Below are 17,437 nucleotides of genomic sequence, written 5' to 3'. Positions count from 1 at the left end.
GCACTCACACTCCAGCCTATGCTGCTATTATGACTAGGCGGGCCCCTCTTCCCGCCTCTCCTTCCCCCACGCTAGACGCCACTGTTTGGCTGTCTAGCACCCTTAAATCTCATTTCTATATCGATTTTTCATGTTCATGTTACATTCTCATGCATTTGCTTGTTTTATACTTTTTTTTTGTTTGTGGGCAGTGGTTGGGGTTGTTGCTGAGGGGGAGAAGAAGGGGGCTGGGTTTTGAGTTTGCTCGTCCCGACACAGTTTTCATGTCCTGTTTGGCTTGTTTGATGTCTGTTTTTGTTCCCCCCCTGTTTAAAGGCAAATTCAATTATTGGAAAAATTCATTCACACACACATAACGCAAACACACACACATACAGAGAGGAGTGTGGAGGATTTTTTGACCCACACACACACACACACCCACTAATTGATCTGTTCGATTTCGCAGGCAGTGTTTTGTGCCACGCCCACTAAATTAACAATATGCTGAATGCCATGCATTGGCCATGGCTAACAACGCGCAGCAAAAGCATTTATATAACGGGCCAAACCATTTTATACATCAAAGTGTTTAAATAAACAAAATACAACAATTCAAAAAATTTTGCAAAGTAATTATTACAAAAAAAAAAACAACAAAAACGTAAAAGAAAACCAACAAAATTCACTTGAAATGCTGTTTTGAAGAATGCCCCTAAATGTCTTCCGGAATTAATTGTCGTGAAATTTTCGTATTTTTGGAAATTTTGATTTGGAATCAAACAAAACAGAGAAATCGACAAAACAATGAGCATAACAACAACAACAACAACAACAACAGCATTGCCAACAATCACAGCAGCAGCAACAGCAACACTCACAACAACAACAACAACAGCAGTAGCAGCAAGAAGAAGAGCAGCAACAACAACAACAACAACAACTTAAAAATCACAGCAACCAAATCGCAGTGAAAGTGCTAAATCAACAACAACAACAACAAGCGACAGCTCACCATTTTGCAAGTGCTGAAAAAGCCGCTGAAAAGGGAAGCAGCAAATTCATAAACGACAAAAATTCAAAGCAGCAACAAAATTGCTATAAAAAAAGTTAAATATATATATAACATTTCTAAAATAAATATATACGCGAACAAGTGTCTTATTACATAGTTAAATAGTTTACAACCACAAAAAGGAATAAACCAATAATCAGCAAAGCAAAGAAGAACGGAGAAGAAGAAGAAGAAGAAGCAGCAGCAGCATTATTCAAATAGTTAAATACAGAAAATAAAAATAAAAAAAATAAACAAGTTTTAGTACCTACAGGCCTGAAGACAGAACATTAGAACTATATATACACACAAAACAACATATATATACATATATATATATATATCTATATATAGCTATAGTTATATACACCTATACAATACATATAAACTTTATAGATTGGCAAGAAGCAGAAGAAGCAGCAACTGCAGCTAAGAACACGCCCCCTGCCCCCCCACTGTGATATTAGTAATTTCACATATATAATAAACAACAAAATAAAAACAAAACTTCAAAGTGCAATAAAAATTCAAAATAAATACAACAAATAAATAAATAAATAATCCCCATCCTTGGGCAATCCTACGCCGTGCAGCTCTACAATAAAAAAAATAAAACAAAAACCAAGAAAAACAAATCGGAAAAGCGTTTACTTTAGCCTAGTTACATAATAACAACAACTGGAAAATTGCTGCAAACATTTTTTTTGTATCTAAGCGATTGCAATTAAGTTGACACACACACATCTACGGGCTATGTAGCTGTGTGTGTGTACGAAAAGGATCAAGCTAAAGACGAGAAACGAATTCGAAATCAAGAAATCAAGAAATCAAGAATTCGAATTCGAATTGAAGACACGCATTAAATAAATAACAAGTACAAGTTTTGGTGGCAAGCGCGCTTAGACGTCCTTTTAATTATGTATACGCAACGTATGTTTGACATGTGGAGCAGCGTCACTTCAAAACTGGAAGCACACGCAAATAACTTGGGTCAAAGCAACGTGCAATCGCCAGCGGGACAAAATAACTCAAGCGGTTCAATTAAAGGTAAACACACACACACATCAATCCATCAATCAATCAATATAGCAATAAGAGCTTACTTTAAGGGTGTGAGTTTTTTTTTTTAGTTATACATCTTTAAAGATAAGAAAGCTTTTGGTAATCTACAAATAAAAGGGCTTAAATCTACTTTCAAAGTTTATTGCCATTTCGGTAGATAGCTAAAGTTGAAATAGTCGCAATAAAATGAAAAAAATTGCAATTTTAATAGCTGATGATGTAAGCCGCAAACAACAACAAAAAAAAATGATACAAGATTTTTCCAAATGCTGCAGCTCTAAAACTAGCTACTACTATAAGCATAAACAAACCATAAAGTAAACATTCATAAAAAAAGAAATTACAGTTTCAATAAAACCTCACATTTGAATTGCACTAAAACGAAAGTGTAGCTTGAGTCCTGATCAGCTGGGGATACCCTGTAAAATATAAATGTTTCCTCCTTCCGAATTTCCAGAAGAAATAAAATTCGATAATATATTTAATGATAACATTAAAGTTTCAATAAAATCTCACATTTGAATAGCACTAAAATGAAAGTTTAGCTTGAATCCTGATCAGCTGGGGATACCCTGTAAAACATAAATGTTTCCTCCTTCCGAATTTCCAGAAGAAATAAAATTCGATAATTCTACATTCATATTTTCAATGATAAAAATACAGTTTCAATAAAACCTCACATTTGAATTGCGCTAAAACGAAAGTGTAGCTTGAGTCCTGATCAGCTGGGGATACCCTGTAAAAGTTCAAAGTTTTCACTCTGAGAATTTCACTAAGAAATAAAATACAATTATGGTATATGATTTCTATCTTAATGATTTCAATAATAAAATTACAGTTTCAATGAAAGCTTAAATTTGAATTCCACTAAAACGGAAAATAAGTTTTCAATTCTGATCAGTTAGCGATACCCTATAAAACATAAAAGATTCCTATTCAAGAATTTCACTAAGAAATAGAATTCTATTCTATTCAGTCATCAAATTTCTGTTACAACTAAAGTTCAAATTTTAATTCCGCTAAATTCAAAATAAAATTTGAATACTGATCAGGATACCCTGTAATAAATAAAAGTTTCCCCTTTGAGAATTTCATTAAGATTTAAAATATTTTAATAAATATTTAAATAAATTTAATGATCAAATAACAGCTACATAGAAAGCTCACATTTAAATTCCGCTAAAACCAAAATTAAGTTTGAACTCAGGATCAGGATATCCTGTAAAAGATAATAGTTTCCTTTAAGAGGATAAAGTTTCAAATACTTTAATATATACTGAATTCCGCTAAAATGAAATTGTAGCTTAACTTCTGATAAACTGTGGATACCTTGTAAATGACTAAAGAACAATGTACACTATAAGAAATGGAATGAAATATAACATAAAATAACTCTAGTAATTATAACAAAATAAATACTCAAAAAAATATATATTTTAATCATTTCACCAATCAAAGGCTTAGCTTCCAAATGAAATCAACGATACGTTAGCAATCTTAAACTGTGGCTGCTTTGATATTAAGTTAGTTAGTCACTCAGTCAGTCAGTCAGTCGGTCAGTCAGTCAGTTTGCTCAGCTTGGCTGCCTTGATTAGCCGATTTGGCAGCGAGAGGAAGCCAGGTTGCCGAAATAAATTAAGCTGCTGTTGCTGCCGTCGCATCGTTGGCAGTGAAAGTCACTTGAGAGTTGAGTTTGAGTTTCTCAACAGCAAGCGGAATTATTGTAGGGAAATCCATGAAATTCGTAAATGAAGAAAGACGCAACGCAGTCAAAGCAAAGCCAATAACAACAGCTGAATTACGAAACATTATTGCACACACACACACATGTATCTCTGTCTCTTTTCAACACTCCTGCTATCTCTGTTGCGCTTTGTGTTTGCATTAACAATTAAACTAATTCGACATGGCAATCAGTTTGCTGACGAGTCACCTCCAATAAGCCTTCATAAAAGAGACCCTTTTTTTTGTTGTTGTTGTATATACATTTGTGTTGCCATCGCTGACTCACAGATACATTTGTGCGACTTGTAGATACATTTGCAATAGGTGCAGATACTCACACTCGCACTCACACATACTCACGTATATGTTCAAGCAACTGGCAAATTAAAATTCGCGCGCCAGCAATAAAAAGCGATATTGTAATGCCAACAATTTCTTTTGCCTTTTTATTTGTTGCGTTTCTTTTCTTCTTTTTTTTAATTTTTGGCTGTATAATAAATTTATATAAATATACAATGCGAATTACGATGAGGGCATAGACTTTTGTGTACCCTGTAATATGGTATTTATATGTATGTATTTCTTATATACAAAATATACAAAAAAAAAATTAAAATAATAAAAAATCCAACTAATTAAAAAAAAGGAAAATTATAAAAATAATATTATAAAAAGAAACATTTTGTCTTAAGAAACTTTTAAAATTGCGGCCTTATATGAATTTCTTTGTTTGATGATATCTAATTCATGTTTTCTATATTTCTATATTCCATGAAAACTCTAAAGCTGAGGAATAAACATAATAAAAGTTCTCTTAACGCTTTTCTAACTAAATTTAACAATCAAAATAGAAACCGATATAAACATCTTGATAAACCTTACAAATCAATTTTCTATATCTCAAATTTCACAATAAACGAAATATCAGATTGCGAAGTAATTCAAAGTCGAGCACACTCGCTTTTCTTTGTGGGCAAAAATAATGTTTGTCACTCTTAATTTTCACGTTTTCATTGAAATTTGTATGCACCTAAATAGAACTATTTTTATATCATCTTTAAATTTCACGAAATATTAAATTGTGAAGTAATTCAAAGTCGAGTACACTCGCTTTTCTTTGTACACAAAAAATAATGTTTGTCACTCTTAATTTTCTCGTTTTCTTTGACATTTTTATGCATTTTATTATTGTTTATTACACGATGCGTTGTCAAATTAAAACTATTTTTAGCTGCGATGCTTAAGAAGCAAATAGGATATGAAATCCATATATATATAATGATATATATTTGTACTAAATTTGATTGATATGCTTGCAATTAATGCAGCTAAACTTTAAGCTATTCCTCGCCTCGTTTTGAAGCATTTTTGGTCGCCCATTTTCGAATTTTGTCGCCTGGGGCCAGCTTATCAGAGAGCTGGCGGGGTCAGAACATTGCGTTCTTTGACCTCTCGCTAGCGGGGTCAGCGGCCCAAATGAATAATGAGCATTTGTCAGGCTTTTTGGTTTTATGGTTAATGCGTATTTCTGGGCTATCAACGCAGGACGCCCGTCATAAATCTTAATCGCCAGCCCTCAATCTCTCTCTCGCCTTCTCTATTCCTGGGTGTGCTTGTGTGTGCTTGTGTGTGTTGTGTCTGTGTAAACCTTTTGGATCGGCAAATGGTCATTTTATCCCCAAAACGCCAACGCCAACCCCATCATCTAGCCCAACTCACACCCCATTAGGCAAACCACCCTTGGAAGTCAATCAAAGCACAAAAGTTGCGTGAGCTGCGGGGCCTAAACTAAATATTTAGCATTAGACGTTGTGCGTTTACAAGCGATATACAAGCTATAAAATATGCCTACATTAGAGCACTCATTAATTAGAGAACGCATTAATCTCACATTAATATCTACAAGCATAAACATTGACTTTGTTACCTCAACTAACGCTTGGGGAAATTCCTAAGCGGCACATTTTGCATTAAAGCTTTGCATTATTAAGATCACATGCATTAATTGAGCATTAGAATGAGCTTTGTAAGCTTAACAGTTGTCATTAAAAAGCTGCTTCAGCATTTTAAAATATGTCGAATAATATTAAAACATTTCACATTTTTGTAAGCTTAACAGTTTTCATTAAAAAGCTGCTTTATCATGTTAGCTTACTATTTAAAGCTTTTAAAATGTATCGAATATTATTAAAACATAATTTATTGATAAATATATTAAAGTACAATTTGTTAATCTAACAGTTTTCATTAAAATATTCAATGAGGTATTTTTAAGCTCTTGAGTAATGCTTAAAAAGCCATTATGAAATTTGCATTAGTTTTTAATTGAAAAGTTTGAAAACTTAACAGTTTTTATTGAAAAACTATTTTATTACTTGCATTATTATAAAGTATTGGAAAAAATGCGTTGCCTGAAATAAAAACTGCAGTTATGCATAATTGCATTAGGAAATTCATTGGAAAAAAGCAACTTAAAACTTTTTGTGTTCTCGGAGCATCACAAATTAAAAAAATTCCCACTCATTAAAATGACTTTACACTTATCGAGTTTGCAGTTTACTTGGAAAAGATTTATGTCATTTTTAAAGGTAGTTTTCATCTGCATTTCCCAGCCAAAATCTCAAGCCAAGCGACCTTAAGTTTTATATTTATTTTCTGTTTGTTATTGTAACGGTCGTAAAAGCGAAGATTTCCTAGAGTGTTTGCCACTTCGTTAATACGCAATGTTAGTTTTTCCCATTTTCCCTCATTTTCATTTGAGACTTGTTTTCACTTTGTTGGTTGTTTTTTTTCGGATTCCCTCCCCACCACGAAAAAACGAAAAAGTCGAACAATTAAAAGCCATCAAAAAGCTGCTACTAAAACTGTTTTTAGCTGCGTGCGTTGCGTGTGCACGCCGCAGGGGGGAAGGTTGGAATGGGAAGGGGGAGACAAGAAGGAGTAGGAGAAGGAGAAGTTGAAGGGAGAGAAGGGGGAAGGGGAGGGGAGGCCCTAAAGCGCTCGCAAAACTCAACGAAATATGCATGCGATTTGCCTTTATGACTTCCGCGACAGCAGCAGCAACAATAACAACAACAACAACAACAAAGACGACGACAGCAAAAGTGATGGCAAGTTTTTTTTTTATTGAAATTTTCACTTTGAGTTTTGCCAAAAAGGCAACAGGCAACTTCCCTTCCCTCTCCCTTCTTCGACTCTCGCATTTGGCAGTACTTCATAAAAATATACAGCCAGAAGAAACAAAAAAAGAAAAAAAAGCGAAAGAAAGAAAAAGAAAGAAAAGAAAAGAGCGGCGACGACGACGACGACGACAATAAAATGTGAAACAGAAACAGCAAACAGATAGTACGGTACAAAGTGAAAGAAATGCGGCGTAAACAGAAAGCGGCCAAAAAAAAAGCAACAGCAACAACTACAACAACAGAAGCAACGCAAGATTCGTTGTCGAAAGTGGCTGGCGATCATAAGCCCCCCCCCCCTTCGCTTACCACCCCCCTCTAAGAGGCGGGGGCAGGCCCTTGCGGCACACAGTGCAAGCGAAAACCGTCAAAAATTCAAAAGAGAAACACACAACAAAGCAACAGCAACAAAAAGTTGTCGCTCAACGTTGTTGTTGTCGAGTGAAATGCCTGCGTTGCGTTTGCTGTTGCTGTTGCTGCTGCTGATTGTGTAGTCTAGGCACACACACGCACATAGCTTGCAGGTCGTTCCCTAGCCACCCACCCAGCTAGCGAACGCTCGCTCCCTCCCTTCCTCCCTCTCTATCAGTCTCCACCCGACACACACAACGCAGCCATAAACACTAAGCGCGATAGTGCGAACGCCGCAGCAAACTATAAAGCAACGCATTGTAGTTGTATCACTCCCTCTCACTCTCTCGCTATTGTATGTGTGTAGTTCTCTCAGCAAGCAAAGCACAATACAATCAGCAGCAGCGGACGAGGCAGCGCAGCGTCAACATAGTAAAAGTCTAAAATCGACAAAAAATTTAATTTTCGGCGGTCATTCACCCGAACAGATCCATACGCACTCACACACACACACCCGCACACGCACACGCACGCAGAGACGCGCCAACACAAGAAAGCACACAGCTACTCTCTCTCTCTCTCTGTCGAGCTCCCACTCTCTTATGGTCTCTCACACTCCACTCTCTCAACGCCTGCTTTCGTTCAGTGCGTGAGTGCGTGCGTGCATATGTGTGTGTGCTGTCGCTGTCGATGTTATGCGGGAGCGTTGACGCGTCGACGTCATCGCAACGCATATTACAACATGCGAGTTGCCAGAGGCAGGGGCTGGGTGACTGAGACGGCGGCTAGCAATCGAATTCGCTTTCACACACACACACATGTAGAATGCGATGCTTTCTATGGCTTGACGATGCTGCTGCTGTCTACTTCGCTGCCTCTGCCGCTGCCGGCAGCAGCAGAAGCTCACAACTTGTATTATTATTATTTACGCATAAGTTGATGAAGAGCGAGCGAGAAAGAGAGCGAACAAAAGAGCACGAGAGTAGCGTTAGTTTTGTGTTGTTATTAGTTAACACAGTGGAACAAACCAAACACACAACTGCAACTAGTGATTAAATAATAACTAATAAATACAAATAATTTGTTAAACGCCATCTGCATAGCGATAGCTTATTAAAGTAATTGCATATAATTGCGCAGCAACTTTGGCATTTTGCCACACTGTGCGAGTAATTTGGCCCTTTTGTTTGCATTTGACAATTATTGCGTGAATTTCCATTTACAAAGACAGAGAGAAGGAGAGAGAGAAAAAACAATCTAGAAGCCGCTTGAATTTTACCGTTTGGCTAATTTGATTTTCACGCCATATGCAAGTTTTTCGGCAAATGTCTCAAATATTTGTACAGTGGGGTAAGGGCGATGGAATTATTGAACTCCCCAAACACTCACGCACACAATTATGTAGGAAAATTCCCATTACTCCGACAGCTGTTTGTAATGTGTGCTTTGGGGAAAACTGGGCAATTGAAGCTAGAAAAAAAATATGGGAATAGGAATTTAATTTTGTTTTTTTTTTGTCGGTTTTTGCTGCTTGGGTTATGGAAATTCCAATTGATATATGGCACATGCAAATATTTTCAAAACTTTCGACTTGTTTGCAAACAAATAGAGCAAATTTTCGGCAAGTTCATTCGCTTTTGTCCCAGAAACTACTTTGGAAACCACATTAGTTTTTGTTTTCTTTTGTGCGCGATAAATATGGAAATTTTCATTAAGTTTGCGGCCAGACATTACAATGAAACTCAAATATCAAACAGAATAGCAAATACTCTTTAAGTCAAGTATAGCAAAAAGACAATAAAATAAATAGTTTAAAATTAAATTTCAACATAATATCAACTTTTGTTTTCTATTTCAATTTCACCTGTTAAATGGAGATTATTATGCTAACCCCCGAATACCCTTCAGGCACTTTTCGGTTTGAGTGTGTGAAAAGGTCATTGAACCTGTTGCTAATGTCTCGTAGCACTTGTCATAAAGATAAGCCATAGACATAGTTTCTATTTTCTATTGTTAAGTACACCCAATACCTCAAATTCTCTCTCTCCTTCTCTCTCACTCTCTTTAGAAGTTATCTGAATGTCTGAGGTTTTTGTTATTTTTTGATAGAGTTGTGTCGACAGTTAAGCATTCAGATTGATTGCTTGCAATATAATAATATTTCGTCAATTAACAACATTCTCGATGATAATATCATTGAAAGTTTCATTGAATTGGCGTCTCGCATTGGAGTGTTACAGACTTTGTTTAATGATTGTGAACTACTATACTGTACTATATATATAGTATATATAGTTATAGTTATCTGCTGTAGGAAAATGTGTGTGTATATATGGAAAATGTGCAAGTATATATAGTAAAGTATTTATTAAGTGCTTAGTATTGCGAGATAAGCTAACCACAAATGTGTGTCATAAGGCCACAACTTCAATGCTATTGCACAGACAAGAAAAAGAATTGAAGTATATTCAGCTGTAGTCGAGTCAAGTCGTGTCAAGTGATTACAGCAATTACTCAGGCGTATTACAAGCCATCAGAAATGTTTAAGAATAGAGGGTGAGATACAGAAATTACAGACAAACGAAACTTGTATCTCAAAATATATAACTTATAGGAAAATCATTAAGAAATAACACAAAATATATGACAAATTAAGCTAAAGTTGCAAGAAAAACGTTTACGAATATGACAAAAAGATGAAAGAAAAAACCTTAATTTAATTTGAAGGAGTTTAAAGTAGCTAATAGAATCCTTTCGGCAATCATAGCGAATATCGCACAAAGAGGAAACATGAAAGCTAAAGTTGGCCTTAAAAACGTTTACGAATATTATAAAAAGATGCAAGAAAAAACCTTAATTTAATTTGAAGGAGTTTAAAGTAGCTAATAGAATCCTTTCGGCAATCATAGCGAATGTGGCACAAAGAGGAAATGTGAAAGCTAAAACTGCCTTTAAAACGTTTACGAATATGACAAAAAGATAAAAAAAAAATACTTTAATTCAATTCAAATTTTCAAAGAGCTAAATAAATACTGTAAGCAATAAAAACGTAGCTTTACTTTTAAGAATATAGTGCAAAGGGAAAAATTGAAAGCTCATTCGGATTTAACGTTTACGAATACAGCACAAAGAAGAAACATAAAAACCTGCTCATTTTATCTTTATGCTGAGCTTTCAGCACTTTTAATTAGCATATGTTTAACCTATTGGCCTCCTCGTCAAAAAGTGCAATGCAGAAAATAGCTAAACAAATTTTGGATGAATGCAATTTGAATGTGAATAGAAGTGCAAGAAGAAGAAGAAGCAGAAGCTGCTGCTGCTGCAGTAGTTGAACAAATTCATGCATATGCATAGATGCAATAATATTATTCTAGCAATTATCTGGCCAGACAAAATGCAATGCATCAGTGGCCCCCACGGGGCCGAGCTGAGCATACAAAATACATGCACGCAACAAGAGTGATAGAGGAGGAGGCAGAGGGAAAGGAAGAGGAGGGAGGGAAGTCGTGCCACAGTTGCTGCCACAGACTCGCCACAGCCGCCGCAGCAGCTGCTGCTGCGTATCTTATCTATGCAACTCTCGCATAGCATTTAATGTGCGTGAGTTTGACACACACAAAGAGACAGAGACAGAGACAGATGCAGATAGAGAGATACCTATAGATGTGGTTTACTTGTATGTGTGTATGTGTGTTGGTGTGTGTGTATGGACAGCAAATAAAAGATTGCATGTGCCCCACAATGCAGCGACGAACTACACAACACAAAAACAAAAAAAGACCCAGTGGCAACTTCAGAACTTGTTCTTAGAATTGTTAGATGAGATGATGGTGGGGAGATAAATTGGGTGAATGCTGCAGAAAAATTAAAAAATAAATTAGTAAATAATTATGAAAATTTAAATAAAATATTTACAGCTGCTTAGCAAATCAAACTCAATATAACTGCTATTGAAGTCTTACATTAAAGAACGATTTTTAAATCTCCCCATGAAGTGATCTCCAGCTATGGGCTAAATAAAATTTTATGCTCAATAATGTTCTCCATAATAATAGTTCCAGGGCACCAACTATTTCGTTTTATTCATTTATAATGGTCTAAATAAAATTATTTACTTAATATAGTTCTCTATAATAATAGTTCCAAAGTAACAACTATTTCATTTTATTTATTTATAAGAAGAACACTTTATTAGAACAATAGTAAAACACATTTTACAAGTAATTGTTTTTCAACTGAAACAAAAAAGTATAAAGGCGAACTTGATCTTTATCACATGAACAGATTAATTTGTTATAAAAGCTATTATTTTGTATTGATGCATTTAGGAAGTTTTATAAAGACTATTTAAATTGTCACAGAATATTAGCTTTTTATTTATTGGGGTACTTTATGAAAGCTTTTTAAATTGTAATAAAATCTTATATTGATATTATTGTTTATATCTACTAAAATGTAATGACTTTAAAGTTTATTGAAAGTTGTTAAAAATATCAACTGGCAAATATTTATTCAACTATGAATTTACATTTACATCAATATTTTTCTTATGCACAATTTAGTCAAAAATAAGAAATTGTAATGAAAGCTTTGGTTCAGAAAATATCTACAAATCAAAAATAAATCAAATACTCATAGAGAGAGTAAAAAAATCTAGATTGAAAAAGTCTTAAACAATCTTGAAATAAGTTTTTTTGGGTTGAAACAATTTTAAATCAAGATTTTTATGCTAAAATTTCAGATTAAAACATCTTATATTAAGATTAAAATCTTGATTCAAGAATGTTTTATTCTACATTGACAATGACAAATCTTGATTTAATATTATATTCTTGATTTTACGACGTTTTTTCATTCTGTGTAGGAATTTTATGTTGAAGGGCTAAAAACTAGAAGTATTTAAGATCATTAATAATGAACAATTTTAATAACTCCAAAGATAGATGAAGAACTACTTGAACAACTCTTTTTTACGCTAACTCTGCATTGCACTTGGCAATATTTTCTCTTTCTGTTCCACTGCAAATTCATGTGCTAAAATGCAGCCAGAACCTCTGCATATAAAGTGCGTAATTAGTCAACTATTAGTTGGATGTCAACGCAATAGCTATGCTGCTATTTTAGGTCTGTAAAACGCACAAAACAAAAAAGTAAAACAACTACCTTGATTAAGCATACGCGCTGTGGGACGAGCATAAAAAAAGAGAGAAGCAGTCAAAGTCCCACTGGGTGAAGCGAGTCGCGCCAAATGAATAGACGAATGTGTACATATATATTTGTTGGAGTATGTATGTATATATGTGTGTGTGTGTGTGTGTACGTTGTTGTTGTTGCTGTTGCTGTATGCGCTGCACACACAAAAATGCAACTCGCCGACAAGTTAGAGGCGAACGAGCGCCGCCAACAAATGCGAAAAAACTGGGACAAAGTTGAACAGACGAGCCAAGGACGGATATTAGTGCGCACAGTTGCATGATGGAAGCGATGGCAACAACAACAACCACAACCACAACAACAACAACAACAACAGTTGCAGCAGCAGCAATAACAACAACAAAGTTGGAAAAACAAAATGAATGCCTTTTAGTTTTGTGTATTTTATAGACGCTGCTGCTGCTGCTGCGGTTGTTTTTGTTGTTGCTGTTGTTGTTAGCGGCGACTACTATATATATAGTATATATACACATACACATACATACATACATATATGTATATGTATTTGGTATATAGTTTTCGGTTGATTTTTTCTGATTACAATTTGCATGCAACGTCAACGACTTTTTTTTGCTCGTTGTTGTCTCTTCTTTGGGCGGATGACAGCAGAATATTTTCGTGTTTCATGTTTTGTTACTCTCCACAGCAACAACAACAACAACAATTGATGCTGCCGCCGCCAGTTGTGGCATTCATTGTTATTGGGCATTGCGCATACGCCGCGTTGTTCTCTGAAATTAGACAGAACCGAAACCTGTATTTCCAGCGTTGCATTTGTTGCATTTTCTTTAAGAATTTTTCGCGCTTTTCGTTGTGCTTAGTTTAGGCCAAGTTAGTTACTCGCTTTAGCCAGTTGTTGCTTTTGGCCACAGTTCGTGTTCAACTTGAGAAAAAAACAAAAAAAAAACTGAAATTATATTGACTGCATTTTTGCCATTATGTATTTTGGTTCTATGCAACAACAACACAAATAAAATACCATAAATAATTGGCTATTTAAGTGTAAATCTTGTTGCCGCTGTTGTTGTTGTTGTTGCTGCTGTGTTGCAAGTTGCGCAAAAGTAATGCTAAAAGAGTCAACTTACGTGGCTTTGTGTGTGGCTTTTGAGGTTGTCAAGGTATTTCTCTTTTTTTTTTTGTTGTTGCTGTTTTTTGTTGTATTTTTCATTTGCTATTTTTTGTATTTTTTTGAGTTTCATTTATGTCGACGCTGTTGCATTTTGAAGCCGTGCATAAATAATGCATGGGCCTACTTTTTATGGGGTGCAAAACATGCCTCCACCTCGATCTGCACTTTGTACCCTCTCTCTCTCTCTCTCTCTCTCTCTCTCTCTCTCTCACTCTGTGTGTTTTATGCTTGCTCTCTGCGCCATTGTTTGCGGCTTTGTTCATTTGTTTTGCATTAGAATAGCAATGACTGCAGTCTGTCGACTTTAGGGTTTTCCAGAGGGTCTGTCGTAATACTTAACTAGTCAACGTACTTCCACAATTCTTATGCTCGTTTTTTTTATGTCACTCCAAAGCATTTTCAGTGACCAGCTCACAACAATACTGCGAAAATGCAATGGCCAAAATATATTTAAAGTTTATAGAATCAAAGACGAGTTGATGATGCTAAATAGATTCATTTCAATTATTTGGAGAAAGTGAGATGAGTTTATTATTAAATTTATTATCAGAGTTGAACCGAAATATACGTAATTTGATATCAAACTTTAGAATGAAATTGAACATAAATAATAATGATTATAAATAAAAATAAATATAAAAATGGGCAATACAAATAAACAATAGATTTTGCCTGCTTGACAAATATGAAAGTTATAATCATATAAAACTTAAATACGCATAAAATTAAGGTAAAATTAAAAAAATTATTATTAAACTTAATACAACATAAATACGCTTTAAATGAAGCTCTAAATTTAAATGAAATATATTATAAATATATACAAAATAAATATACAAATAATAAATGAAAATAAACTATAGATTTTGTATCATAAACCACATTGAAGACTGAAAAATATTAGAGCTATAATTATAAATAATATGAGGCATTAAGAAGCATAAAATAAAGTTATAATTGCTGATCAAATATAATACAAAAAAATAAATAAAATAATAAAACAATTATATTTATGATAAATGAAAATAAACTCTAGCTTTTGGCTAATTAATATTATAATTACATTATTTACAAATATTCATAAAATCATACATAAAATAATTGTTAATAAAATATAATATAAATACACATAAATTAAAAGTTAATATAATATGAATATTATATTTATAAAGTAAAATAGACAAAACATTTTCTTACTTATTTGTCATGCAGTAGAATTTGATTAAAAGCTGATTGTGATCACTGATAAGTTTTATAAATATATACATATATATATATATATATAGATAGTGCCTGATGAGACGTGAATTTTGAAAGTTCAGAGAAAAATAAAAGCAGTTGTAATGTTACTTAAAGATTATAATGCAAATGCATATGTTAATTTAATAGAAACTCATTGAAAATTAAATTAAATTAATACAAACGAAATATGCTTTAAAAAAATAAAATTCAATTATTAAATATAAAAGAAAAACGCTTAATAAAAGTTCAAAGCAATAATTATATATAATATGAACGCTCATAAAAAAGATTAAATAAAATAAATAGTCATAATATAAACGAAATAAACTCATCGAAAGAAAAAATAAACTAAAGATTTTCGTGATTACTTTAGAAGCGATAGAAATGTATTAAAAGTTCATTGTGAAGACTGATAAGCGCTTTTATAAATATATTTAGATAGAGTCTTAGAAATCATGCATTTATTTATAGAAATAAACTTTATAACTATAAATAAAATACTTCAAAGAACTTAAATAACTTAAATAAAAAGTTAAATCAAATAACTACAAAGAATTGCATAAAGAATATCAATAAAAATTAGGAATCATGCACTTATTAATATAAATAAACTTTACAACTAAGCCTTAAATAATTCGTCACATAAATAACAATTTAAATTAAATAACAATCAAGAATTGCATAAAATAAATATCAATAAAAATAACCATTTATTGCTCAGCTGCACTTTACTCACAATAAAGCCTAATTAAAGCGATTGTAAAGATCAAAATCTGGATTAAAATCATTATGAGCGACTTGAGCGAATTCTTTTGAAATGCCTCAAGGTATGAATAAAATACAAGCACTCAAATGAAAAGCAAATATTACAAAGCAAAAAGCAAAGAAGGAGGCACATATTATACAATAAATTGGCGGATTGAAAGGCTTTTGATGTAGACAAAGAAAGTGGCTTTAACTTTCGGTTTGTTAACTGTTTATTATGCACAGAAATAAATGAATATTTATGATACTCCTACACATGCCGACTTAAAGTCGGGACAACGCACGATGACAATGAAGAAGAAGTGGTAGCCAAAAAAAAAAATGAAGAAGTTAAATGTTCGATTTGTATGCAAACATTTTGACAGAGAAATTTCGTGCGTATGAATCATGTGACGAAAATGTATCTTAACTCAGACTCACACACACACACACAGACACACAATCGCATCGGTTTTCATTGTCACGTGCGGCGTATACGTGATTTTGTTGCTCGAGAACAATATATACATATATAACGCATACGTCATGTGCACACTCATCTCTAAAACAACAACAATAAAAATTATATTATGCATAGGAAAATAGGAAAATGCAAACTAACTGGCTAATAATAAGGCTAGCTAAAAACAGTTAAAACACACACACACACAAAACAAAAGCAAAGATGAAAAAAAATTACATCATTTGTGTGAAATTTTTGTGTTCTTTCTTCGTTTTCATTTGGCTGTGAAATTTCGTGGGTCAATCAACTTTTGGGCAAAAAGAACATATATTTTTTTTTTGGTTGCTGTATGAGCCAGATCTTTTGTTGGCAACAAAAGCACGTAGCAAGCGGCACGCACACCGAGAGCGAGACGGAGAAAGAGAGAGAGAGAGAGAGACGGGGAAGAGAATTCTGTGGTGCGAAATGTAAACATTACAGAAAAAATGCCTGCGTTGGTCATCAACAGCAACTGCCAAAAAAAAAATACGAAAAAAAGAACGAAGAAAGAAGCTTGAAAAAAGGCCATTGACTGCAAAGCACCGTTAGGCCTGTGACTTTGTGGCATAACTGCGCGTAAATTAAAATTATATTATTATAATGATTCGCTGCTGATTATTATGGCTGTATTAAGCATGGAAGCAGCGTGAATGAATTTTTTTCTTCTTTATTTTTTTTTTTTTGCTGCTCTTTACTAATTCTAACGGCGTCTTCCTCAAACACACACAGCGATAGCATATGCAAATGCGTGTGAGCAAAAAGAAAGCGCCAACATTACGTAGCCATGCCAACGTCGACGTCGCTCTCTAACGGCATTTTTATTATGTGTATGTGTGTATGTATGTTTCTTTCCGTCAGTCAGCCGGCTTACCTACACCCTTCCCTTTTCACTTGTGAAAGCTGTGCGCCATCAAACGAGTTTTTATGTTTAACGTGCGGACGCGAAAGAACGAAGCACACATAAGAGAGCGCAAGCTTAAACTTGCTTCGCTCTCGCTCTCTCTCTCTCTTTTTCTTAGGCAGGCAAAGAGAGCACGCGCGCGTTCAAGCAAAGAGCAGCCACGAAAGCTATGTGTGTGTGTGTGTTTGTGTAAAGTTGTGAGTTGGCGCTGTTTTATTATTATTATGAGCTCACTCTCTCACAACAGCAGCAGCAGCAGTTCAGGCCTGTCAGGCAGGCGGTGCATTGACCCCACAGCTCGCTGACCCACTTACGAAGCTGCTTTTTGCGAATGCGAATGCGAATGTGTTGCGCT

At 34.2% G+C, this 17,437-nt stretch overlaps 2 protein-coding genes across 2 annotated transcripts in view; both read left to right on the top strand.

The window, feature by feature from the left end:
- The first annotated feature begins 593 nt into the window (after positions 1 to 593).
- On the top strand, positions 594 to 1,167 carry LOC132788502 (putative uncharacterized protein DDB_G0275565). Its single transcript, XM_060795954.1, has one exon. The coding sequence runs from the start codon at positions 699 to 701 to the stop codon at positions 951 to 953; it is 255 nt and encodes an 84-aa protein (XP_060651937.1). The 5' UTR covers positions 594 to 698; the 3' UTR covers positions 954 to 1,167.
- Positions 1,168 to 1,831: 664 nt separating this feature from the next.
- The window catches only part of LOC132788501 (probable nuclear hormone receptor HR3), a 28,157-nt gene continuing 12,551 nt past the window's right edge, over positions 1,832 to 17,437 (top strand). The window contains exon 1 of the mRNA XM_060795953.1: positions 1,832 to 2,080. Within this exon, the coding sequence (XP_060651936.1) occupies positions 1,951 to 2,080 (130 nt within the window). The 5' untranslated portion in view covers positions 1,832 to 1,950. The remainder of the gene's footprint in view (positions 2,081 to 17,437) is intronic.

The sequence above is a fragment of the Drosophila nasuta genome, chromosome 3 (assembly GCF_023558535.2).
Source record: "Drosophila nasuta strain 15112-1781.00 chromosome 3, ASM2355853v1, whole genome shotgun sequence".
In the NCBI taxonomy this organism is placed as follows: domain Eukaryota; kingdom Metazoa; phylum Arthropoda; class Insecta; order Diptera; family Drosophilidae; genus Drosophila; species Drosophila nasuta.
Note: the sequence above shows the minus strand (reverse complement) of the source record. Positions and strands in the feature narration are given on the sequence as shown.